At 44.1% G+C, this 26,330-nt stretch overlaps 1 protein-coding gene across 5 annotated transcripts; it reads right to left on the reverse strand.

Annotated features, from left to right (window-relative positions):
- Positions 1 to 552: 552 nt before the first annotated feature.
- On the reverse strand, positions 553 to 25,658 carry LOC104150061 (Krueppel-like factor 4). Of its 5 annotated transcripts, none has more exons than XR_011137521.1 (6): positions 25,204 to 25,611; positions 24,730 to 24,869; positions 22,711 to 23,626; positions 22,450 to 22,614; positions 7,268 to 7,364; positions 553 to 2,270 (listed from the first exon to the last, which is right to left on the reverse strand). XR_011137521.1 is itself a non-coding variant. In XM_068925932.1 (6 exons), exons 4-6 carry the CDS (start codon positions 23,558 to 23,560, stop codon positions 20,752 to 20,754), a joined length of 1,191 nt encoding a protein of 396 aa, XP_068782033.1. In that variant the 5' UTR covers positions 23,561 to 23,626; positions 24,730 to 24,869; positions 25,204 to 25,466; positions 25,599 to 25,658; the 3' UTR covers positions 15,682 to 20,751. The 5 variants fall into 5 exon arrangements, 3 of the variants coding, with proteins under 3 accessions (XP_068782034.1, XP_068782033.1, XP_068782032.1); XR_011137520.1 differs by lacking the exon at positions 553 to 2,270 and adding an exon at positions 5,275 to 6,189; XM_068925932.1 differs by lacking the exons at positions 553 to 2,270; positions 7,268 to 7,364 and adding an exon at positions 15,682 to 20,927 and having other exon boundaries at positions 25,204 to 25,466; positions 25,599 to 25,658.
- Positions 25,659 to 26,330: the final 672 nt, after the last annotated feature.

Below are 26,330 nucleotides of genomic sequence, written 5' to 3' on the forward strand. Positions count from 1 at the left end.
TCTGGGCACATGAAGGTGAATGGGAATAGCCAGCATAGATAAACCAAAGGTAAATCATTGAGGCAGATCATGCTTGTCAACCTGATTGCTTTCTATAATGAAATGTCTAGTTCTGTGAACGAAGGGAGAGCAGTGGCTGTTGTTTCCCTTAAGTTTATCAAGGTTTTTGGCACGGTCTCCTGCAGGATTCTTTTAGGATGTTATGGTCTGAATGGGTGAAATACTGGCCATGAATAATCACATTTTTACACTTCACTAGCACAACTATGTATAACTGGGGTTTGAGGTTATTTTTGCTTGCATGGCTGAATATTGGCCAATGAAATTTCAAATTGCATACCTAGATAAGACAGTGCTAATGGCAAGTTGCTGATTTCCCGGGGGGGGGGGGGGTGTTGCATGAGGTTGTTTTGTTTTGATTTTTTTTCTTTTTTTTTTTTGCATGCCAACATGCCATTCCAAATTGGCCCTCTTCATGGATGGTTGGATATACCATCTATGACGAATCAGAAGTCTAACTGGCTGCTTTATTGCCCCACAGACAGAAATATCATGCTTTTTAAATCTTTGCCTATCACGAGTGATTTACTGCTCTGACTTCTTCCATGAAGATCACCCTTGAACCACATTAAACAGTCAATACATGGGGTAATTTTGTACTGGTTCCCAGAAGTTTTGCAAACAGAGAAATAGTAAAACATAATAAGTAATTAGATTCAATTTACCCCTTTAGCTCCAATATGGAGGTCAAGAGTATATTGCCACAAGTATTTAGCTTACTAGTAGTCATGATTCAGTTTGCTGACTGTTGCCATATTACCAGAACAAATTTGTTCTAATGACTAGAAAACCATTAATAACCATGTTATCAGTCAAATGTCTAAAAATCTCACTTGCTGTTCTAATGCAATCCCTAACGTGGGAGGAGGGGGTTGTGCTAAATTGAATTGCCTATTTGCTTTCTGCTTCCTCTATGGGGTTTTTTTTTTTTTTACTTCTTCAGAAAAGCTAAATAGATTGCTTAGAGTATTTAATGCTGAAATGAAAAATCTAGTATGGAGGGCAAGTAGTTTGCTAAATGTACTAGAGGGGTTCAGTAATGCTTGTAGGTTAATTTTGGCTGTATGTGTCGGGCCAGAACTGTGCATACCTACTTTAGACTTAAGTAACCAAAGTCACACTTAGGCCTTCTTATAACCTGAATTTCTGAAACAATAACCAAAATGGTGGCAGCTCAGAAGCCAACATATGTGTGGCTCAGCCATGCTGCCAGCGGTGCAGCAACCCTCGGGAGAGAAGAAGGTCTGGCATCTGAAGAAGGGAAGCCTTTCAGCTGTCAGACTTCAATCCACCTGTGTTCATATAAGCATAAGCAGGCCTTACAGTGTCACATGTGCCTATCTGAAGGTCTTGTAAACATCACCAGTGATGCAAACAGCCTAGAGTGTCAGTGAGAACCAGGCTCTATTTTCATTTCAAACAGTCCTCAACTTGAAAGACAATGTAATAAGAAACAGATAGTTAAAAGTTATCTTCCTGATGCATGAAAAGTCAATTAGTGTGTTACTAAATACATGTCAGGAGACATTGTAATAGGAACAATCAAATCATTTTAATAGCCAAATATGCTTTTATGCCATAGCTGTTTACCTCACAGTTTATTTACCTCTGTGATATGTATGCAAATGTCAAAATGTATGTCTTGTTAGATATATTCCCCCCCCCCAACTATCAGATGGTTCTTTTTTGTACATGTCAAAGGTTGCAGAAACTTACAATTGTAAGTTTCTGAATGCAGTTCTTTGCCAACAGGAATATCCTGTTTGGTGGAGTTTTCTAAGGTGCAGTTATATGAATGTGTTGCCACAACAGACCATTTCATGGTTAAACTAAGAGGTATTTCTAGTAATGTAGCCCCTTAACACTACTGCTAGAAATGTAACAATTTGTCTAATGCTGCGTTGTGATTTTGTTTGCTTTATTAGTGTCAAGTACAAATGATTAATTCCCAGTTATGCATTGGCAGTATGAAAAGCCTCTCGGTGCAAGCCACATGGTAAAGTGCAATATCATCCAAGTGTAAATAAATGCAGCCAAATATGAGGTCTCTGACAAACTTGATTTCAACTTCTGAGCCAGAATTTTGCAGGAAAATATACAAGGTCCTGATCCTTTAATATGTTGTCCTACACCAAACAGATTTCAGTCTAAGCATGCAAAGCAGGTAGGAATAGGGAAGTGATTCTTGTTCTTCTTCCAGAAGTTGGAACCTGAAACACAGAGAAATTCTGGTGCTAATTCAGCAAGGTCCTTAAGACCATATTTAATTTTTAAGCTCTGAAACGTATGGGTGTAATCTAGCTCCACTAAATCAAAGGCAAAACTTACATGAAGTAGGCTTTTACCTCCTCTGACTATGAAGTGCTTTGGGAGGGAAATAGCTTGCCCAAGGTCACATTTGGAAAGCTGTGGCAGAACTGGAAATTGACTCCAGAACTCTGGAGTTGCAAAGTAACACCTTAACCTGCTTTTAACTGACTGCACACTTCCTTGCAAAACATCATTTTATATATATATATAAACCCCAGACATGCTTGAATGACTACAAGCCTGACATTCATTTCAGCCATTTCTGGAGGGTAAGATGAAAATACAACTTTTACTTCATCCCTCAAGTAATATTTAAAGAAATGTAAACAAGCAAACCTGAATGCAAGTACATGAGAAATAGTGTTACATGAAATACATTATAGAGTCTCTACTATATCTTATGTATCAAAGAACCATTCAGCTAAAAGATATATTCATATAGGTAGCCTGTTGCTGTACTGGGGCCTGCTCCCTGGGTTTTAAAAGCAGAAGGGTATTACTGTGCTTGGCTAGTGTGACCTGCATAGGAACGTCCAGGGATTTTCCCCAGCACCTGCTGCATCATGCATCTAGTCCAGTGTATTTTATTTACTCAGACTGATTCTGACCTAAAATAGTGGGGCCGCCCTAAACTCTGACAAAGAACATAAATAGACTTCAGTGGCTGGTGCTGGTTGTGGCTGCTCTAACAAAGGTAAAGATGCAGATCCTTATAAAATGGTTCAGTAAGATCACCTTAACTTTCACTATTCAGTGTTGCTAGTTGTTAGGTTACTGAACAGTTTGGCTGCAGTGCTTAGGTACCTAAAGGAGAGCTGAGTGGTGATGAGACTCTGACATCGAGTTGGCCAAACAGGAACTGCTTAGCAAGAGTTCAATGAACAAAACCAAACAACCTGACCCAAACATTCATAAGCCTTCATAAAGCCTGTCCACAGGGATGACAATACAGCAGGCATTTAAGGCCCATTGGGTTAACTGGATCAGTGCATAAATGTCAAAATCACCCACACGACCCTGCTGTTATGCAGATGGCTCTGGTGATGGCTGTGTTTTGCCCTGTAGACCTAAGCCAGAAATTACAAAACTGCTTAAAACTCCTTGAGTCCAATGTTAGCTAGAATATTATTCTTGAGGTGCTGACTCTTGTTATCCTCAGTCCCTCCCTGGTTTTTTATTTTGGTCTAAGAAAGTAAGTGGTAAATGCTCCCCACACTGATTTGTACAGTATGTGCACAGTCAAATTATCTTTGAGCCAGCAGTCCTCATGGGGGCACTGGAAAACAATCAGTGGCTTCACAAGCAGATCTGCTCTTCTTGGACTGCTGAGGCTTAACTGTTTAGCTCATGCATGCTCTGCCTGACTGTCATTTACATTCTGGTTGTGTTATCTTACTTTTTCAGCAGAAAGAGACTTTATGGTGAAATCTGTACCCACTCTAAACTTCACTTACACTGCTGGAATATTTCATATGCCTTCTAAGCCAAACATGTGAATGCAAAGGGTTGTCTAATCTGCTAATGCTTGCTAAAAAGCTTTCATCCAGTCTCCATGTTTCAGCAAGTGGTAACTCATGTTAATACCCTCTTTCATGTTCTACTAGCAATATTTTTTGTTGTTATCCTTATGCAAAACACTAGCATTAAAAGGAAGGCAAAAAAAAATATCCAAACCCAAACATCTGAAACATGATTATTCTCAGCATTCAACTAGTATTGTGGTTATTCGGTCCTGGCAATCAACATACTGTTTTTCCCACCCAGCAGAAGAGCAATAGCTCTTTTTCAATTGTTGCTGGAACTTAAACTGGGCCAAATTCTGCACACAAGCCCTTAAGAAAACAGGGAGGGTTGTGTCTCATTAGAGTCTGACTCAGCCAGGTAATGGAAACATGTGAGCAGTCCTTGAGGCATGATGAACAAACCCTGGGTTACATACGTGCCTGCCAAAAACAGAAATACAAGGAAGAACACAAACACAGCTGAAGGTTTTCAGAAGTGATTAATGATTTTACATGCTTGATAACTGAAGATGCTTCAAAGTATGTAGTTACAAGGGTCGCTGATTACTGTCTCTGAAAAATTGAACCCTCTTTATGATGCTATTTTCAAGTGTTTAAGCACTGCAGTATTGCTTATTTCTGAAATGCAAGCAACAAACTGCTCCTGAAAAGGGGAGGACTAGATTCATTTCACAGAGTCACAGAATCACAGAATGGTTTAGGTTGGAAGGGACCTCTGGAGATCATCTAGTCCAACCTCCCTGCTCAAGCAGGGTCACCTAGAGCACATTGCCCAGGATCACATCCAGACGGGTTTTGAATATCTCCAGGGAAGGAGACTCCACTACCTCTCTGGGCAACCTGTGCCAGGGCTCAGTCACCCTCACAGGAAAGAAGTTTTTTCTCAGGTTCAGATGGAACTGCCTGTGGTTCAGTTTCTGCCCATTGCCTCTTGTCCTGTTGCTGGGCACCACGGAGAAGAGACTGGCCTCATCCTCTTGACACTCCCCCTTCAGATACTTATACATGTTGATAAGATCCCCTCTCAGTCTTCTCTTCGCCAGGCTGAACAGGCCCAGCTCCCTCAGCCTTTCTTCATAGGAGAGGTGCTCCAGTCCCCTCATCATCTTTGTAGGCCTCCGCTGGACTCTCTCCAGTAGTGCCATGTCTCTCTTGTCCTGGGGAGCCCAGCACTGGACACAGGACTCCAGGTGAGGCCTCACCAGGGCTGAGTAGAGGGGCAGGATCACCTCACTCGACCTGCTGGCAACACTCTGCCTAATGCAGCCCAGGATACCCTTGGCCTTCTTGGCCACAAGGGCACACTGCTGGCTCACAGTTAACTTGTTGTCCACCAGGACTCCCAGGTCCTTCTCTGCAGAGCTGCTCTCCAGCAGGTCAACCCCCAGCCTGTACTGCTGCATGGGGTTATTCCTCCCCAGGTGCAGGACCCTGCACTTGCCCAGCCAGTCATTCCATCATAGAAGGCTATCAGAGTGGTCAAGCATGATTTCCCTTTGGTGAATCCATGCTGACTCCTCCTGATCACCTTCTTGTCCTCCACATGCTTAGTGATGACCTCCAGGATGAGCTGTTCCATCACCTTCCCAGGGATGGAGGTGAGGCTGACAGGCCTGTAGTTCCCTGGCTCCTCCTCCTTGCCCTTTTTGAAGACTGGGGTGACACTGGCTTTCTTCCAGTCCTCAGGCACCTCTCCTGATCTCCAGGACCTTTCAAAGATGACGGAGAGTGGCCTAGCGATAACATCCGCCACCTCCCTCAGCACTCGCGGATGCATCCCATCGGGGCCCATGGATTTGTGGATGTCAAGTTTGGACAAAAGATCTCTAACCTGATCCTCCTCAACCAAGGGAGAGTCTTCCTTTCTCCAGCCTTCCTCTCTTGTCCCCAGGGTTTGGAATTCCTGAGGGCTGGCAGTGAAGACTGAAGCAAAGAAGGCATTCAATAACTCTGCCTTCTCTGTATCCTTCGTCACCAGGGCACCCGCCCCATTCAGCAGCGGGCCCACGTTTTCCCTCGTCTTCCTTTTGCTATTGATGTATTTGAAGAAGCCCTTCTTGTTGTCCTTGACATCCCTTGCCAGATTTAATTCCAACTGGGCCTTAGCCTTCCTTGTTGCATCCCTGCACACTCTGACAACGTCCCTGTATTCCTCCCAAGTGGCCTGTCCCCTTTTCCACATTCTGTAGACTTCCTTCTTCTGTTGGAGTTTTGCCAGGAGTTCCTTGCTCATCCATGCAGGTCTCCTGCCCGCTTTGCTGGACTTCTTCCTCAGAGGGATGCACTGCTCTTGAACCTGGAGGAGGTGATGCTTGAATATTAACCAGCTTTCTTGGACCCCTCTTCCTTCTAGGGCCCTACCCCATGAGATTCCCCTAAGTAGGTCCCTGAAGAGGCCAAAGTCTGCTCTCCTCAAGTCCAGTGTCGCAATCCTACTTATTGCCCTGCTCCCTCCTCATAGGATCCTGAACTCCACCATCTCATGGTCACTGCAGCCAAGGCTGCCCCCAACCTTCACATCTCCAACTAGACCTTCTTTGTTTGTTAGTACAAGGTCTAGCAGTGCACCTCTCCTCGTTGGCATCTCCACTACCTGTGTGGTAGATCCCCCCCTTGGCGTTCCTTTCCATGGACCGACGCTCAGTGGTGCCAGGGACTCTCCTGCTCCATTATTGCCTCGATTGGGAAATTGCTGGGGAACCTCCGCTCAGACGCAGAGGTAATAAACGCTCAATATCAACCATAGTGTGCCTTATGCTTGTGTATCTGCCCCTCCCTTACCCTTACAATTGGCGTAACGGCAGGATACACATATGACAATGCCGTGGTTGAGGAGAGTGAGGGGGGAAGGCAAGAGTGAAGGAGGGACTGCTCGCCTGCGGCTGCCAGGATGGCCCCAGACTGAGCGGGGGTGAGTTCCCCAATGACAGTTGGAGCAAACCTGTAGTTCATCCATGAACTTGGTCTCACAGACCACCTTCAGATCACCTCATGCAGAACAGCAGTAACCACTGTACTATGTATATTGAGAACGTTTCACTTTGAGGTGTGTTACAGAGGAGAAGGATACAGTTATCTTCCTTTTACAGATGGGGACACAAGGCACACACAAAGGGGAAGTGACCAGCGCCATCTCATATGACAGGCTTCCCAGAAAGCCTCAGCACCACTCAGGCAACCTGCTGCTTCTCCTACAGACTCCAAGGGACAAGGATTTCACCCTGAGAAGTTCTGCCTTTTATGTTCAGTGAGAACACAAGCAGAACCTCTTCTCCCCACTCTCCCCTAAAACCCTGGGCTGAAAGGATGTGCCAGCTTTTCCAGGACCCTCTGCACTGTTTAGAATCAGCAACACAAAATATGGTGCCTCTTACCTCACGCAAGCAATAGATCCTGAAGTTCTGAAGAGGAAAATTTTGTCTGAATAAAGTCGACAAGATGCAGCCTAGAAACATCTTTGGGCCACGCATTCTGTGCATTGGGTTTCACACAAACCACAAGAAAAACAAGTTATCCACTTTAAAATAGTTTCATGAAGACCTCATACTTCCCCATTTTGTGTGTGTGTGCACATGCATGCATGCACATGTGTTAGCACCCTTTCAGCCAGCTGCTATTTGGACAGGTGAAGAAGGCAGAGGCATGCTTCAGGGTCCTAAGTTAAGTGACAAATCCTGAAAGTGTGTCCCCACACACAAACCATGAGTCAGAACACTGTGGGCCTGCACACATGAGGGTATGCAGGATTGTAAGGATACAGCCTTACAATATTGTATTTTCTCTCTCAAATGTATGTGGAAAGATATGGCACTGGAAAGAAACAGCACTGGTTAATTGCAGGGCACAAAATCCCAAAAGGAGAGCTTGAGGTTGGGTTCCCACCCTGCCCCACACATATGTATTTTGTATAGATTTAACTACATGATACAAGAAAGGAAAAGAGACTTGGCCAGATATGAGAGCGATGAGTGCCATAGAAACGCCTATAAATAAATAAAATCACAGAGTAATACCAGAACTCTTAAATGGAGGATGGGAAAAAAACACCCCTGCCTGGAGTTTTCTTCACAGTCTATCATTTTAAAGAAACAAAAGCTCACCACAGACTCTTTTAGACACTGGGACCCTTAGACCCTGATGCTCCTTCATACTTGTTCCTTCTGTTGTCCTCAAGAATCACAAGATGGATACAACTTTCTTTACGTTCTCTAGGCTCTCCTTCCTGCTAATTCTGTGGCTTCTCAGCACCTGAGAACTGATTTGTGCATATTAACGAGGATCTGGAGCCCTGAAAACCTCGCAAACTTTTATACCATTTGAATTTTGGAGAAAAATGCAAGCTTCCACACACATCCCAAGTTTGAAATCCTGTCCACATTATGCATTTTCTTAACTGTAACAATAAATAGGACAAAGCCCTACAGAGGCACAAATGGTGTTGCGTAATCTGTTTTTCCATTGTATTCAATAGATATTGAGAGCACTCACCAAGTTGCTCAATTAAGCCCCCTTGCCACCTGATTTCTGATTCCTCCTGGCATGTTTTTCAAGCCTTTCACCTCCACTCCTCAGGTCAGAAATGCATTTTGTCATTTCACTTAACCCACAGGACTCCAAGGGCTGGATCTTTATGAATGCTCAGTCATGAAGCAAGAGCTTTGTCTCCCCAAATAAGACTGTCACTTTGGCTTCACCATACTACTGCAAATTCCCTTGCTCTAGACCAGCAAGGGTAAATAATGTCATCCCAAAGCAGAGAGAGAGAGAGAGAGAGAGAAGAAAGCTGGAACAACAGCAGCCGACCCAGTGTACTTCAAAAAATTATCATTTGCTCTGCTCTGATTCAAAACAGCTCTGGTTTCAATTCATTTATATATGAAAGGGGAGGAAATCAGAACAGCTGTTGTTCTATTATTCCCTCTAGCATTTCTGAGCTATTTTGACTGCCTGCAAATTTTCTTCCTACCAGCCTCCTTCCTGTTTTCACATCCCTCACACAGAACCTTTGCAGGCAGCAACAGAACGCACCCAGAGCTCTGAGTGCCTCTAGACGCAAGCATCCTGTGGAGCACTCACTGTTAGTCTTGCCTTGGAAAAGAGAAACAACAGTCCTGGCAGAACATTACTGCGTTCATCCTGGGAGGTTTGTCTTTCTGCTGTCATTTCAGCTTCCAAGAGTCAGTGCCAAAGAACAGACAGTGAAAGAAGTCTGGGCAATCTGTAAAGTGACTTTCCTGGCCTAGAGAAAATTTATCAAGCTTTATATATGATTCACACCTGGAGACAGCTTTCTTTTCTGTCTCACACTGCTGTCCTCAGTGATTTGCATCCATGGACAGTCAATATGTATTTAAATGACTAATTGGCAGAAAAGTAAATGTAAACTCTGGTATTTTATGTTTAGTACAGGATAAAATGCTGGGCAAAGCCAGTCAGAGAAAACACCTGACATATCCACTAGTTTGGGCAGTACTTAAATTGCTCCTCTGGTCTGTATTTGCCCATACCTCACTCCTCCAGCACCTCTTTACCTCATTCACACATAGCTTCCAATTCTAGATCCTGAAGATCCAGATCTTAAACTTCTTCAAAGTGCTATCTATTTTTACAGTGATTTGGATTTGCTTACGTGGTTCAGTTGCTTAGCTCCAAATCAGCATAAATTCTAACCTCACCTCACCAAAGGGATTTACCTGTAACTGTCAGAATTTGGTTTGCTAATAAAGTAGTCAAATTCCCAGACAGCTAAGGTTCAGTTTAATTGCTTCTTAGAAAGATAATTCTTTCATCTAGAATGGATTTCAAGTACTCCTCCACACAAAGAGACACTAGTGGTTTTTGTTTCTTGCTCTTCAAAACCTGGAACACAACAGGGAGGGAAAGGCACAGAAAGAAAGGTTTTTGAAAGTGTGATCAAAAAGAAAAGGCTGGAGTTAACCTTCAAAAGATTAGATTACAATTGGTAAATGTTACTATGGTCAGTTTCCCTTTTCATGTTACAATAAATGAGAGCAAATATGCAACCCAACAAATATTAACAAATCCTTAATAATAAACATGTACAAATAAATAGTGAGTAATTCAAATGCATGCAGATGTTTGGGGGTGGGGGGGAGGGAGGGAATGATTTAACCATGAGTGTTGCATCCAGCAAAGGTTCATGAATCCAAAGGGAAAAAATCATATTTTGTAGAATTATATTTTAATTGTGACCCCCCCCCATGTGAAAGATCACCCATGTTAAAATAGAAGCCATTGGTAGATAAGGGCTTTTCAGATGTCCTCAGTATTAAAAAAAGAAATTAAGATAAACCATCTTTTAAGCTTCTTCTAAAATGCCATGTTACATCAAATTCTCTTGCTATTCTTCTTGTGTGAAGCAGATGTGATGAACTCACTATACATGCATTTGCAAAAAGCTTATATTTACTCTCTCTTCTCAAATTTATTTAAAAAATACAACTGAATTTGAATCCTTCCAAACAACAAAAACAAGGATGATTTAGAAAAGGCAGTTTCTTTCTCTCCCCCTCTCTCTCTCATAGAAGAAGCAAGGAAACTGGAGGAATCTGGAAGGTGCCAACCTCAGAAACTAAATACTCCCCCACCCTTTTCTTTAAAGTTAGCACATAATTAGCTGTGAACCTCCTTGCCACAAGTCTCTCTCTGAAGCCAGATGTTCAGTAAGGCTCCAAAGAACAATGATTTATTGAATAACTAGAACATGAAGAATTGTAACAGTAAGTAGCATAATAGTCTCCAAAATAAGAAAATATGTACATAGAAGAGGTGGCTGAACATAACACAAGCAGTTACTAGGGAGACAGGAAGGCTGAAAACAGTGCAATGTTTTTTGCTTTTGTCTGGAAAACTTGATGATATTTTGTAATACAATCTGTTGCACAGCCAACACTGCAACCCCTTGTCAGACAGGGGGAACCCCTCTTGCTGAAATACTGTGATGCAGGAACTGAGAAAGGACAGACAAATCCAACACACCCCAGTACAAAGAAATTCAGCCTTTTGGTTAGCAAAAAGGATTATTGACTCAGTATGTTTAAAACCTAAACACGGAATAAAACCTTGTCCGGAGCTTAGAAAGTAAATTCCATCACACTTCTGTTATCGCTGTGAACATTGGTACTAGTAGCTTATCAATGTATTAATGTACAGTATCCATTTGATTGGAAAATATGAACATGATGATTGAATATAAGTCCAGAGAAGATTGTTAGATGATTCAAGCTGAACACTGGACAGCTGATCTCCTCCATAATGTCCTCTGAGGCCCAATGCACAAATTAAATAATGTAGCTTTTGAGAAACTGTTTGTTATACTGTTACGCTCAAAATCTTGTTTATGGGCAAAGAGGAAGTACACCATATACATACACACACAGAGCCAAGAATTTATTGTTAGTATAATGGAAATTTTAACAGCAATTCAAGAATCATCATTAGTCTGGATCTAATTATTACAGAAAAACAAAGATAATAATGCAGTTTGAGTACTTATATACAGAAAAAGTCTCAATAATAGTAATAATACAATTAAAACTGTAATACGCACTTCTTAGTTTCTGTCCCTTCACTTGGAGTTATGCTCACCCTTCCATTGCTCCTCAGGGTCTTAAAGTCAGTAGCTTCGGACTGCTGGAGAGGATAACACCCTGAGTTGTCACAGATAAGCACATAAGGATAACACTACTGGAGTTCAGAATCTAGAGTCCTTTGTTGGCAAGAATGGGATGTTTATGTTACTGGTTTCTTGTTCCTCTCTAGGATCCATCGGGGTCATTTGTATATGTTCACTAACATGCTTCTACATCTTTCTCTTTCTTCGTTAGTCTACAGGTCCATGTTACATCGGAATTTACTATATATGGTGCCCTTTATGTGTGTTAGATACTATTTCTTTGCTCTCTTTGTTGCCCCTAAAACCAGTTTTGTTCAGCTCCAGGTCTGCATTTTTTTTCACTGACCATTAGTGAGTTGTTCATAGCCATGGGGTCTCCAGTGCCAAGCCTGTGCCCCATCTCTTATCATCCCATCCCCATACTCTATGCCGCATCCCACGTCTCCCCTCCTCAAGGCCTTTGCTCTCATACCAGGCCTGTATTTCTCTACACTACGTCACTGTGTTAGTCTCATAAATGTCTCATTCTACCTAGAACAGCTGCTCATTACTGCTATCTATATAAAACTATGGCTGTACCACACAAAGATAAACAAAAGAAAAACAAAGTAGCCATAGACACCTGGTCAATTAGAGAAATTGCTGTCACAGCTAAACCAAGTAAAACAAAGCTGCAGGCAGGTCAAAAGTTCAGACAGAGCAGGCCTGACAAGCCTCAGTCCTGAGGCCTTGCGAACTCAGTGCAAAGCTTATGGCCTGTTACTAGCAATGACAATACCATACTACAGGGCTACATGGTTACAATACAGACAGTCATTTGAACAAATCCCTGTCTGCAATATTTCCATGTGGTAGAAAACATATAGTGGTCACAGTAAAGCCAGTGGCAAAAGCCTAGGAAGATAAGATTTTTCCATTTGGTAACCTGATCCCAAGGCCAAGAAAATTAGTCTTCCCATGGCTTTCTATGGGTGCAAGAGCAGAGTCTACTTGAAGCTCTATGCCTGCTAACAGTAAAGGCAATAGCAACACTGCACTGACTTCAAAATGTACAGAAGTAGACATCAAACAATACTGAGGGAATTTGAGTAAATAAACCTGTATTCTGGTGGTGCAACATTACCTGTCAGACCATTTCTAATCACTGTGGCAACAGGGAAACTATTCTGAATAATTGCCCAATATATGTTGCTATAATTAAGGGTCTTCAATCAACCAGTACAGAGAAGCTGTATCATTTTGTTGAATAAGTCTGAAACTTTAATAGTAAAGAATTTGGATAGCAAGATTTAAGCAAGCCTTAGCTTGCGCTCAATAAATAAGCCTGCTGTACCCAAAGCAAAACCATTCAAAACTTTTTCAAGTTGCAACAAAATGGCTGAGGCACATGATTACTCTTCTCAGCAGCTGATGCAAGCTTCTAAGTGAAAGGAGCTTGACATTTTCCCTGTAAGTGTTTATTAATAAACATGTCAATGCCAACTTTGAGCTAGCCAGGTTCATATGAAAATCACCATCTCTGTTATGGAAGGTGTCACAGATTCAAGAGCCTGGAAAGCATCACCGAAGGGAAATGATCTAGCTGTCAGATACCTCTTGTGACCAGCTGTAAGACCATTTATCTTCTGTAATACTTACAGCATACATGCTCTAAATATAGAAGTTAAATAAAACAAGCAATTTTTTTCCTCCTGTCTTTCACACAATTAAGGTTCCAACCCTGAGGGCTCACAGGTAAGCCTCTAGGTTAAAAAGAGTCTAATAAATACCTATCTGCAGCCAGGGTGGAGAACAAGGCTGCTGAGATATCACCACCCACTTCCATGCCTCAAATAAGACTTCTGCACTTGGTGACAAGGCCCTCAGCTGTAATAAAAACATTCATCCTTGTAAGTCACCACAGGAGCAAATGGCAGACAGAAAATGAGTCATCTTTCTATATTGTAGACAGGAAAATGTGGGTGTGTTACTCCATGGCTCAAAGCCAATGTGATCTCAATTAAGTTTTGCTGAATGACAGGCATTCCCCTCTTTTATAGACGTGTTCATCTCCTTGTTCTCCAAAGCTGTATCCACTGAGCCTACACACAGCTAATCACAGAATCGTTTAGGTTGGAAGGGACCTCTGGAGATCATCTAGTCCAACCTCCCTGCTCAAGCAGGGTCACCTAGAGCACATTGCCCAGGATCACATCCAGACGGGTTTTGAATATCTCCAGGGAAGGAGACTCCACTACCTCTCTGGGCAACCTGTGCCAATGCTCAGTTACCCTCACAGGAAAGAAGTTTTTTCTCAGGTTTAGGTGGAACTTCCTGTGGTTAAGTGTCTGCCCATTGCCTCTTGTCCTGTCACTGGGCACCACGGAGAAGAGATTGGCCTCATCCTCTTGACACTCCCCCTTCAGATACTTATACATGTTGATGAGATCCCCTCTCAGTCTTCTCTTCGCCAGGCTGAACAGGCCCAGCTCCCTCAGCCTTTCTTCATAGGAGAGGTGCTCCAGTCCTCTAATCATCTTTGTAGCCTTCCGCTGGACTCTCTCCAGGAGTGCCATGTCTCCCTTGTACTGGGGAGCCCAGAACTGGACACAGGACTGCAGGTGAGGCCTCACCAGGGCTGAGTAGAGGGGCAGGATCACCTCCCTCGACCTGCTGGCAACACTCTGCCTAATGCAGCCCAGGAGTCCATTGGCCTTCTTGGCCACAAGGGCACATTGCTGGCTCATGGTTAACGTGTTGTCCACCTGACTCCCAGGTCTTTCTCTGCAGAGCTACTTTCCAGCAGGTCAACCCCCAGCCTGTACTGGTGCATGGGATTATTCCTGCCTAGGTGCAGGACCCTGCACTTGCCTTTGTTGAACTTCATGAGGTTCCTCTCCGCCCAGCTCTCCAGCCTGTCCAGTTCCCTCTGAATGGCAGCACAGCCCTCTGCTGCGTCAGCCACTCCTCCCCTGGACTTCTTACTCAGAGGGATGCACTGCTCTTGAGCCTGGAGGAGGTGATGCTTGAATATTAACCAGCTTTCTTGGACCCCTCTTCCTTCTAGGGCCCTACCCCATGAGATTCCCCTAAGTAGGTCCCTGAAGAGGCCCAAGTCTGCTCTCCTCAAGTCCAGGGTTGCGATCCTACTTATTGCCCTGCTCCCTCCTCCCAGGATCCTGAACTCCACCATCTCATGGTCACTGCAGCCAAGGCTGCCCCCAACCTTCACATCCCCAACTAGACCCTCTCTGTTCGTTAGTACAAGGTCTAGCATTGCACCTCTCGTTGGCGTCTCCACCACCTGAGTCAAGAAATTATCATCAATGCTTTGCAGGAACCTCTTTGACTGTTTGTGCCTAGCTGTGCTGTCTTCCCAACAGATGTCAGGGTGGTTGAAGTCTCCCATGAGAACCAGGGCCTGTGATCGTGAGGCTACTTCCAGCTGTCTGTAGAAGGCCTCATTGATGACTTCCTCCTGATCAGGTGGCCTGTAGTAGACCCCCACAACAGTGTCACCCATGTTACCCTGCCCTTTAATCCTTACCCATAGGCTCTCCACTTGCTCTCCATCCACCCCGAGGCAGAGCTCCATACATTCTAGCTGCTCCCTCACATAAAGAGCAACTCCACCACCTTGCCTTCCTGGCCTGTCTTTCCTAAAAAGCACATAGCCATCCATGACAGCATCCCAGTCATGTGAACTATCCCACCATGTCTCTGTAACTGCAATGAGATCATGGCCCTGCAACCACACACAGATCTCTAACTCTTCCTGTTTATTCCCCATGCTGCGTGCATTGGTATACAGGCATTTCAGAGAGCCAGTCAAGCACACAGGCTTCCCAGGAGAGGTGCAAGAGGAGCCTCCATGGCCATGTTGCATGCTGTCTCCCCTGGCTGCATGCACCCACTGGAGGCATCCTGACTTGAGCGGTGTTTTACTGACTCTCCTGCCACTATACCACTCCCCTTCCCCCATCTTGCCTAGTTTAAAGCCCTCCTTACCAGGCTGGCCAATCTGCTGGCAAAGACGTGCGTGCCCCACTTGGTAAGGTGGATCCCATCGCTCCCCATCAGCTGTTGATCTTCAAACAGGGTCCCATGGTCATAGAAACCAAAGCCCTGCTGCCAACACCAGCGGCGCAGCCAGCTGTTAACTTGGAAAACTCATCTACTCCTCCTCCCATCCTTTCCCCTCACAGGCAAGATTGAGGAGAAAACAACCTGGGCTCCCAGACCCTTGACCACCATTCCCAGAGCTCTGAAGTCTCGTTTGATGGTTTCCAGTTTGCCTTTTGTGTCATTAGCACCCACATGGAAGAGCAGCAGTGGGTAGTAGTCTGATGCATGGACAAGCCTTGGCAGTCTTTCCACGACATCTCTCATTCGAGCCCCTGGCAGGCAGCAAACCTCTCTAGACAAGAGATCAGGTCGGCAGAGAGGTGCCTCTGTCCCCTGCAGCAGGGAGTCACCCACAACAATCACTCACTGCTTCTTCTGGGGGTTCCTGCACAGCACAAGGTCTGCCAGGCCAGTTGCCTCACTTGGAGCCATGCCCAGCTCCTCCTCAGCTTGGAGGGCGCTAAACTTGTTCTTCAAGGGTAAGTCTTGAGGAGGAGCAAGAGCCTTTCTCCTTCTACGAGAGGTCACCAGCTTCCAGCCCTCTTCAACAGCGTTATGATGCACCTTTACACACGGTGCTGAGCCCTCTGACAACTCCGCTGCAGCGGGGGCAGGGGACTCCCGGAGCTGAACAGTCTCTGGGAACGCCCTGTCAATCTCCCGCTCATCCTCTCAGATGCTACGCAGCCTACTAACCTCCTCCCGTAACTCCTTTATCTGGTGATGCCACTGGTCAACCACAGCACACCTCACACAGGAGAGCTGATTGTCAGCCCAGGCCTCACAGAGAGGCCCCAGACACTCCCTGCAGCCTGACACCTGCAGAGCTGCATCTGCTGTCTGAGGGTCTGTCTGGGTTGAAGCCTCAGACACAGCCGATGCAGCACCTCCAGCAGCCACTGGGGAACGTGCTCTGCAGCGTGTCATGACCATGCCCTGGGGAAGGACACACCACTGTGCAAAATGGAGAGGTGCCTTCTTTGCCTTTGAGCATCCTTCTGCACAAACTGCATTCTGGGAGCTGTGCTCTAGGCCTGGCTCTTATATAGGCCTCTGACTAGCAGTGACTCACAAGGGTGCTTGACCCACCCAATCAGGAGCCACCTGAAACAAAAGCCCCAACTCCCTCTGACCAGGGCAGCCCAGAGAGCTCGTTAGCAGCAGCCCCACCTAGCTAGAACTTCCCAGGAAAAGTTAAGTCAAGGTCCCCTGCAGGAGTCTTTGCCTAGCTCTCCCTTCCTGCTAGCAGCAAGCACCATCTAGTTCCTCGGGGGTCCCCAGAAAGTCTCCACAACTTCCAACAAGGCCCACAAAAGGCCTAGGCAGAGCCCAGACGCTGCTGTGCAAACTGCTGCGTCTGTTTGCTGCCTCTGTTGGCTGCGCTCTGCAATCAGTCTGTGGAGGTGTCCTGGCAGGTACAAGTCAACATGTGGTATTATTGTTCCTGTTCCTCTCTAAGTTTTGCACACCACACCTTACCTTAGGTTTACTTCCTCAGACTAAAACTCCTGCCGCATCCAGACCTTTGCAAGATTTCCACAGCATTAACAGTGCCTTTGCAAGCAGCGCAAGTTTGCAGTATATTCCCATTCTCCTGCTGCTTGAAACCAAACAATCCAGTCATGCACAGGAGGAAGGAAACCCCAGGAAAGAATACAGTATGCAACTGGTTGTTCATTTTAGCATCTTAATTTGGCGCTTGCACTCAAGCACCATTAAAGTGTTTGTCAGGGACTGCAATGGGGCAGGCTAGCTCTAATATCTAGCACACTTCCATAGGAAACCTGTGTAAACTATTTCAGATGAACCATTAGCACTTGGGATGATTAACCACAGGAGTCTGATCTCCCCTTATTAAAGAGGGGGGAGGGAAAAATGAGATTCACTGATTAGTATCAGCTTAATATAAATCCCTGTGAGATTGACAATTGACTTCAGTAGCAGCAGGATTTGGTAATCTCCATGGGGAAAGAACAACTTGAAAGTATGACTTCATGCAACAAGGGAAAACTGGAAGGTATTTGTACCAAGTTACAAGGTACAAATGAGTTTGAAATCTACAAACTTCCAGACAAGTGCAAAGAAGTGCTGCTGTCTTGAGAAGATTTTTTTTTATTCCAAAGCCACTTTTGAATACTTGGCAGGCAGGCATGTGTCATCTTGTTCTAAACAGTTTCATCTTCCCATGCTAAATATGCCTGGGAGAGATTTGGGCTAGGAGTGAATAGGATTAAGGATGGCTGCAGTTTGACAGCAGAGATCATTCTCTGCCTCAGAGGCTTTTCCTTCAGTAGCCAAAACTACCTCAAAGCACTCTTCTGGAGATGTTAAACATGTGAGAAAGGCCACTTTTAAGAAGCTCAAATATAGGTTTTGTTTTAGATACCCAAGCCTGAGAAAAGTAACGTGTGCATATAGCTTTAGTAACATTAAACAAATCTTGTTTTTCAAGATACACTTACAAGATTGTTTTGTGTTTTGCATGTATTATAAAATACATTTATGATAGCATAAAGGGATGCTGTAGAACAATGTATGTTCTTGCACTTAACTACAACTCCAGGACAAAAGACATAATGGAACAGGTGGCTATCACAACATGCTATTTCTAGCTGTACGTGCATATCAAAGTACAACTAGTATAACTGCTTGTCTTAGTATTTCCCCCAGAGACCTCCTTAAGAACAAGGACTGCTTCTCACAGACTGCACTCTACAGCAAAAGTTGAATGTTGGCTCCTGTTCCAAAACATATAGGCAGTAGCATTTTGGAAATGGTTAAAAGAATAGCAACTTTTTTTTTTTTAAATACTTAGCTGCAACTATGTTTAACTCTTGAAAAAAAAATTCATATGTGAGGAGACCTTTGTTAGTATCAGAAGAAAAAAAGGAGTTATTTTCAAGTGGGAGAAGAGAACAAAGCCGTATCTCAGGAACTTTTTTTTTTTTTAAATGCAACTATAAACCTTGGGTTGATAAAAACCATCAGAAGGAACCTGAAGCTGGCTTTAAAAGACATGTATTTCCAAATGCTAGAGCATCTTTATAAAAATGTTTAAGGCTTTGTAACAACAATGCTCTTGAAATGCAGAACAAAAAATGACTTCTCGAATAGTATTCTTCAGACTTCAATATAGATGGCTGTTTTAGGATGTAAACCTTGAGGAGATTTAAAGAGGTTCTAAATAGCAGTCATATAGATATAGATAAACAGAGACATATGTAACATACATGTTCAGCAGGTACATACCTACATGATAGTTGCAATTTTGACCTTGGATATCTTCTCCAAGAGAATAGCTCAGAGGCAAAGCAACAAGAAAGGTCAAAAATGACTTTTTTTTTTTAAGTTTTAACTTGAGAAAATAAATAAAGAGTGACTCAATTTCAATAAGCACTAGTACTGTAATAATCTCAGTTACATGTTTGTAAAGAATCTAAAGCAATGAAGCCCCTAAACACAACTGCAATAAAAGTAACTACCTCACACATGCAGTGGGTTTGTTCCATTTACTTCCAATAAAGTATTTACAATGACACATCTTGAACATACAACTACTTAATTTGTAGATTCTCTACATAACTAATGTTACCAAGTTATGAATGCATAACTGGGCTTCTTGTAGATGACCCAGACTCAGCTCCTACTGAATTTTTTTGCCTCTTCAGAGATGGCACTCAATTACCAATACACAAACTTCAAATTAAACAATACTTCATGCAGCATACTGTCAGAGCACTTTATGCACATACTCAAAATGTATTACTTCTAGTCTAAGATATTTAGATATTTTTTTCAGTTGCATAAATATGATATAAATATACCACCTTACCTGGGCAACTGAAGAGAGTGAAGCTAAAAAAAAATCATTCATCCCAAAAAGATCACTTCAGAAAGATAGCCAGTTTCTAGACTTAGTTTAATTTTTAACACATCAGACCTTATATATTATTGGGCTACAGTTCCTCTGAGAAATAATTCAAATGGAGTTGACTTAAAAATGGCTAATCACAGTTTCATGATTCAGACTGTGATATTTGAAGCAAAGTTTGCAGTACACTTTTTTCTTAAGAGGAGGCTTTACAGCAACACTAGAAATACAACTCTAATCTTTCAGTCATGGGTGTACATGCTTTTCCTTGTGAAACTGAGCCACTAATGAATATTTAAAAATAAGGTTTCTTTGGACATATACATGCATAGAAGTAGAAAACCCATTCAGATAAAATTATAGGTTTATTTAATACTTATTTTCAACTTGAATATACAAAATACAGACTCCAACAAAATGTTCATTTTTACTTTTTAAGTCTACAAATATACAAAATAGAAGTTTGCTTAAATTTATATTATATATTTTTTATGTGTAAAAATTATATAGAAAACATTTGTTCTGTTTAAGGCGCATTTGGGAATAAACCAAACTACTGCACATTGAAACCACAGTGCATTAGACTGTTTGCATAAACTTATTTTCTTTAAAACAGATAAACAAGGTTTATTTACCTGATTTAAGTCATAACTACAGGTCAGAAGACAAAAATATTGTCAGATATGCAGCAGCTTGAGAACTTTGGCTTCCTGTTTCCATACTTCTAGAACGAACAGTCATTAAGCACCATGAGATAGACTTAAAATTAATTCTGTACCTGAATTTTTCCTCCTCTTTATATAGTAATAGATTTTGGAAGGAAATAAAAACAAAAATGAAAAAAGATAACATTTATATCTAATTTCGCACTGAAAGAAAATTTAAGTGAATGTCATTTCCCTGTGTTATCTCCTCAGCCTTCCACCCGTACACAGTCTATTTAACCCTGACATCAATAACTTCCAGTCACTCCTGGGCATTTTTTAGTCCAAAAATAATTCAAGTTAGATTTAAAAATGGGGTAATAGAAGATCCAGTCACTGACCCCAATTTTTAATTCTTATTAAAATGAGAAAGTTTCAACATTTGGAAGCAATTATCTCTTTATTTTCAGTCTTCAGAAGACTTCGCCATAGTTCTTTGTGGTGCTTTAATTGGGTTGCCTCCCATATTTCTTGTGAAAAATTATCCTTGTGCTTTAAACATTGAATCTCTTATAGCAGTTTGGGAAAGAGACACTGCTTTAATTAGAAGTGCCTCTTCATATGTAAGGCAAGGTGGTCTGACCTGGAAAATGCTCTGTCACACTGCTGGCACTGGAAAGGGCGGTGGCCAGTGTGTTTTCTATAATGACGAGTAAGCTCATCAGACCGGGCAAATTTCCATCCACAGCCTTCCCAGTCACAGTGATAAGGTTTCTCACCTTTAAAAAAAATTCCAGTTTGATATCTGTGGATATGTAGGTGCTTTTGTTCCATTTCACTTCTAATACCTTGCATACATTTAGTAATAGACAGAGAAAAGGGTAGTAGAAAATACAATGAAAATCTTCAAGTTAAACAACCAAGAAGAAACTAACAGTTGGAGTAAGATAGTCTTTGCAAGATAGCGTTACAAGTATTATAATACATCGCTGTTACTGAAATCTTATGTAAAATGCTAGTTTCCACTGTTTGTCTTGTACACACGACTTCAGAATGCAGGGTCCAGATGATAATAGTGTGTATATTTTCCTGGCTAATGCTATACAACCAAATATCAATCAGGAACAGCTCAGTAAATATAATGGATTTAGAAAACTGTAGGTTTCAAGAATGAAAAAACAACTGGAAACTGCTTTCATTAGTACAACTTGATTAAATTAAGAACTCAATCTTACTATCTTCATTAAAGCAAAACTACTATTGACTGCAAGACAAGTTTCCCTAACAATTATAAAATTCCAGTCCTAAACATGCTGGAGACAGTACTGACCTTTCTGCCCATCCAGAGCTGAACTATTAACTGGACCAATTTTGCTCCCACTGGGATTAGCTAGAGACATAGCCTAAACACTTCTCCTATCCCCTCTTCAAGCAAAAGTTTTGATTTGAAGTCTTCAAGTTTAGTCAATACCAGCACTGGTGAAATTATATCATACACCACCTATTTTCACAAGCTCAGTTATTAACCTTGCTGCTGAATATTATATTGTAAAGTCTGAACCTAGGCTCAAATATACACACTTTAGCATACTTCATCTGAATTCTAACAGTATCTGATGAACTTGTAAACTCAATTTCTTTTGTTACTAAGCAGATTTGTTCTTCTAAATAGGCTACACACCATATCAATGTCATGGATACAACTGAAAGCTCAACTAACAAGGGGAGAGGCCTTAATGCTGTTTCGTTTTAAAGGGAATGGCAGCTTGCAGAGATGTCAAGACTTCAGTGAATTATAGCTAAGGCCATGTCAGTTACAGGATCTCTTGTACTAGTAGAACAAGTCAAGAGAGGGGAAAATGTTTAACCAACAGCAAAGTAAAATCTGAGAAAAGAGCAGATCTCCCTAGAAGCAGGCCAACACTATCTAAATCAACAAATCCTAGTTAATTTCCGACTACCTGCCAATTAACTAGACACAAAGCAAGAGGAGGGCAAACAAATCTTGCATTTGCAAGAAAACCCACCCTCTCCCACATCTAAGTCTTTCTGAACCATGAACACTATGAGCCAATAGGTAAAGTCAGGAATTGCACAGACAATGTAGCCAGGAAAAACTGAAATTATGTTTGCATGAGAAAAACAGCAGAGAAACATTGGGACTTGCTACTTTTGGTCCTTCTGTATTTCCCCTGCCCCTTTTTGTTGCCTGAGCAACATGCATCCCATCCTTGCCTATGCCTGAGCATCCCACATATGCTGACTTGTCATGCTAATACAGCTATCCAGACTTGGTCTTACCTGTGTGAGTTCTCAGGTGTGCCTTGAGATGAGAGCTCTTGGTGTAGGTTTTGCCACACCCTGCATAGTCACAAGTGTGCGTGGCAGTCCTTTTCCTAGGCCACAACCGACGTCCTCTCTTGTGCTTGGTTTCCACTGGCAAACAGCTCCCTGGTGGCATCAGCTCTAAAGGTGAAGAGGATGGAGTCAGTATCATCACCTCTCATACCAAATGAGGTACTTTTACAGGCTGTCTGTAAAGATTTAGATTGTTAAACTGACCTTGATACTGGACTGTGCTGGGTGGCAGTTGCTCAGGCAGGAAAGGAGGGTAGCCAGGGGCTGGGTGATAAACTGGCTGCAGTGGCAATGGTGGGTGCTTTAGCCCTTGCATAGAAGATTGAGTGTCTTGGCTATTTAGCATCTCTTCCAGTGCCAAGGAGGGGGTAGTCCTGGTAGGCAGTGGGTGGCCCAGTGAGAAATCATGCTGCGGGGCACTCTGACTGTTTCCATGTGGTGAGGCAATAGTGCAAGGAGGGGCTGCTTCCTGCTTGATTTTGGGGCACATCCTGGGCAAAGGACTGTAAGGGGCCACCAGGCTGTCCGTGCAAGGTGGTGGGGGAGCAGCTGCCATGGTGTGGTTGCTCTTGGTGCTAACAGTGATGTTGTTATAGTTGCCCATGGCTTTCACAACAAACTTTCCATGCACGTTGCTCAGGGGCAGCGGCTGTTGCTGCTGCATGTACACCAGGTCCAAATCTGGCCTCATGAGCTCAGCTATAAATCCACCCAAGGGGGACATATCAGTGATGTCAGCCAGGTTGAAGGGGACAGTGGGAGCCCCATCCTGGCTGCTGCTGTACAGGAGGCCACTAGGCTCTGCCCAGGGCTGTGGGTAGGTAAAGTTGCAGGTGGTAACAGCAGGCACTGCAGGGCAGGTGCTGGCTGGGCTAGAGGAGGAGGGAGAGGTGGAAGAAGAAGAGGCAGCATCAGGCTCCTGGTATATGAGGGAGTTGGAGAGGATGAAGTCAAAGTCCAGCAGCTCATTGAGCTCCTCGGTGTCCCAGCAGGACACGAGCACGGCAGGGCTGGTGCTGCTGCCTGCCTGGCTCTCCAGCTCCGACGGCGGCATGTCGTAGGGCCACCCTGCCAGTGCCCTTGGGAGCCGCTTCAGTTGGGACAGCTCCTCCCACCACCTCTGCAGGGAAACAGGCACTGGTCACACACACTCTGCAGCAAAGCCACCCGCTCCCTGTCCCCACCCCCTCGATGGGCAACCCCTCAGCAGGGCTCCTGCTCCCTACTTTTCCGCTAGGGGCACCATCCTGTGGACATGGATGGGAAGGGGGAGAAGGGACCCCTCTCGTCCCTCCATGCAATCTTGGCATTGCCTTGCAGATCGGTTTGGAAACAGCCGCTTCACTTCCCTTCCCTCCCCCCGAGCTACCCTCAATGTTGGGGTGGGTGGGGGGAATGAAGCCCCCTGGCCGCACACCAAATGCAGCAATGTGGGCGAACCATCAGAGGCAGAGGAATAGATGTTCTTATTTTCTAAGAGGGACTCCCTACTGCCATCTCCACCTACAATGTGTCACCATGGTAGACCTCATACAGTGGAGAGGTGCTACCTGGGGTACATACTGGGAAACCACCTTGCATTGGCAGATACTTCTCCACCTTCCTCACATAGTTTAAAAGAAGCAACTAGGAACTGAAGCGACTCCCTAAGCTCTTACAAGGCATTGCCATCCAACCCCACCTGGGTGCAGGGCATTTGTTCAGCCTTTCACAGGCAGTGATTGCAGCCTGGATCCACATTACCCCCCTCCTTTTATTTTATTTATTTTTAACAAGGGAAAGTGCTGTGGCCTGGAGAGACATCACCTTCGGAGAGTGGCAAATTCATTCCCCTCCCACCCGCACAGTAGCGCCTTCTAAATCAGAGCCTGAAGGAGTGACAGGAAACTGAGCATAGAACTGGAACCGACAAAACCCCGATGCCGTTCCCCACCTTGACAGTTGCTGGCCCGTGGGATTCCCATTAAACAAACCCAGCCCTGCTGCTGTGGGACGATAACCCCCCTCCCTCCCCATTGCAAGGGAGGCAGTTGATTACATTGCTCTCTTAGAACAAGAGCTGAAGTGGATAGCTGTGGAGATTAAGAGGGGAAAGAGAAGTAAAAAGGATGCTCATGTTGCTGGTACCTGCTTGCCTGAGAGTTTTCTCCCTGCCTGCCGTGCCTTCTGCCAAGGCAGAGATAGAGGGGAGAACCGTACCGCTGAGAGCCATATCAAACTCACCGGATGGCTGCCTGCAGACACAAGGGAGACCGGGGGGCAGGGGACACGACAGAGGAATAAGTTGCAGCTCGAACACTCTGATCCTCCTCGATCTGCACAAATCCCCCAACATCCACTATGGCAAGGAACAGCCAACTCCACTGTGATAAAAAATAAAAATAATCAAACAAGAACAGCACACATCTCATTAATATGGCAAGGGCTCCTCTTACTCTGCACATCTGGCAGAAGGTGCAACAGAAGCAATAGAAATTGGAATGAAACTTATACAAGCATGCATGGTACAGGGGTGCAGCACCCCCCCAACCCAAAGAATAGAATAAATTCAACAAAACTAAAAATTACTATTGGATTCCTTTAATCAAAAGGGAAATTAAACAACCGTGGGCGTTTGCCAGGATCGGTGCAGGGGATTGGACTGCTCTCCTCGCCTTCCCTCACTTTTCTTAACAAAAAAGTCCTTTTTAAAATTACCTTTTTTTAAGGAAAAAAGAAAAAATTGTGTTTCGGCTTCTTCTGCCCCGGAGCAAACAAGTCCAGCTGTCTCCGGTGTTAATTGCTGTACGAATCCCTCTGCGATACAACAGCAGCAGCCAGCAGCAGCAGCCGTCACCGCCTGGCAACAAGGCAGCGGCAGAAACAGCTGCTGGGCAAAGGCGAGAAGGGGGGGCGGCGCAAGTCGATTCCCGGGAATTCACTTTTCGCACCGCTGCCATGGGGGAAGTTACTGCGAGAAACTGAACAGGGGAAGCAGGAAGAAAGAATAAAGCGGTGAGGAAGGTAAATCTGCTGCTGCCGCCGCTGGCGTTCGCAACGTTGCTGCAACGAGCATTCTCGCAGGCAGGCCAGACCGGCTGACGCTCACATACCGTAAAAGCACTACACGCCCATTCTAAACGATCAAGCCACATGTCGGATCAGCCCCACTTATATAGCTTCACCCCCGCCCACCTTCCTCTTTGCTCCCCGAACCACGCCCACCATCGCTATGGTCACTGAGAAAATAAACTTGGACTCTCGAAACCGGGGAAGGAGGAAGGGACTGGGTAAGGCATGGTGTTCCCCTCCCCTCCCTAGTAGTGACGCAGGTAGCTGACAAGCGCGCGCCGTTGACGCCAGCGAGAAAGAGCCCGCAAGGCAGTGTGAAGGGGGCTGCCCGGGAACTCTGCAATCTTACGTGCCCGGGAAGTGAGGAGGGGTTGGAAATGCAGAGGATAATAGGGGGGGGAAGGAGAAGATTGAATTCAGATCTTCCTTTCTCACTGATCTTTCAGGTTCTTTTGGCATTTTCCCCTCTAAGTTTTGCCCTTAAAAAAACAAGAACACCCCTTTCTCCCCCCCCCGTCTTTTAACCTCAATTTTTCTCTTCCCTCCATCTCTTCCTTCAAAAACCAATCTCTCCTAGCTCTAAAATGCTAATTTTATTTGCAGTCCAATCTGGTGATTTTAATCACAATTCTATTTATTTAAATTTATAGGAGGATGAAAAAGTTTTGTATAGTGGAGGGGGAGACTGAGCATGGTTGTGTGCATGTGTGGCATTCCCCCCCCCCCTTTTTAATCTTTGATTCCAAGGGAGGAGATAAACACAAATGAAAGTT

The sequence above is a fragment of the Struthio camelus genome, chromosome W (genome assembly GCF_040807025.1).
Source record: "Struthio camelus isolate bStrCam1 chromosome W, bStrCam1.hap1, whole genome shotgun sequence".
In the NCBI taxonomy this organism is placed as follows: Eukaryota; Metazoa; Chordata; class Aves; order Struthioniformes; family Struthionidae; genus Struthio; species Struthio camelus.

Bases quoted from the DNA above. Each gene is read 5' to 3' on its own strand.
- LOC104150061 (XM_068925932.1), bottom strand. From the start codon at position 23,560: ATGCCGCCGTCGGAGCTGGAGAGCCAGGCAGGCAGCAGCACCAGCCCT. The intron at 22,615-22,710 runs GTCAGTTTAACA...CTTCACCTTTAG, and splicing joins CAGCACAGTCCAGTATCAAG to AGCTGATGCCACCAGGGAGC. The intron at 20,928-22,449 runs GTAAGACCAAGT...TTTTTTTTAAAG, and splicing joins ACACCTGAGAACTCACACAG to GTGAGAAACCTTATCACTGT.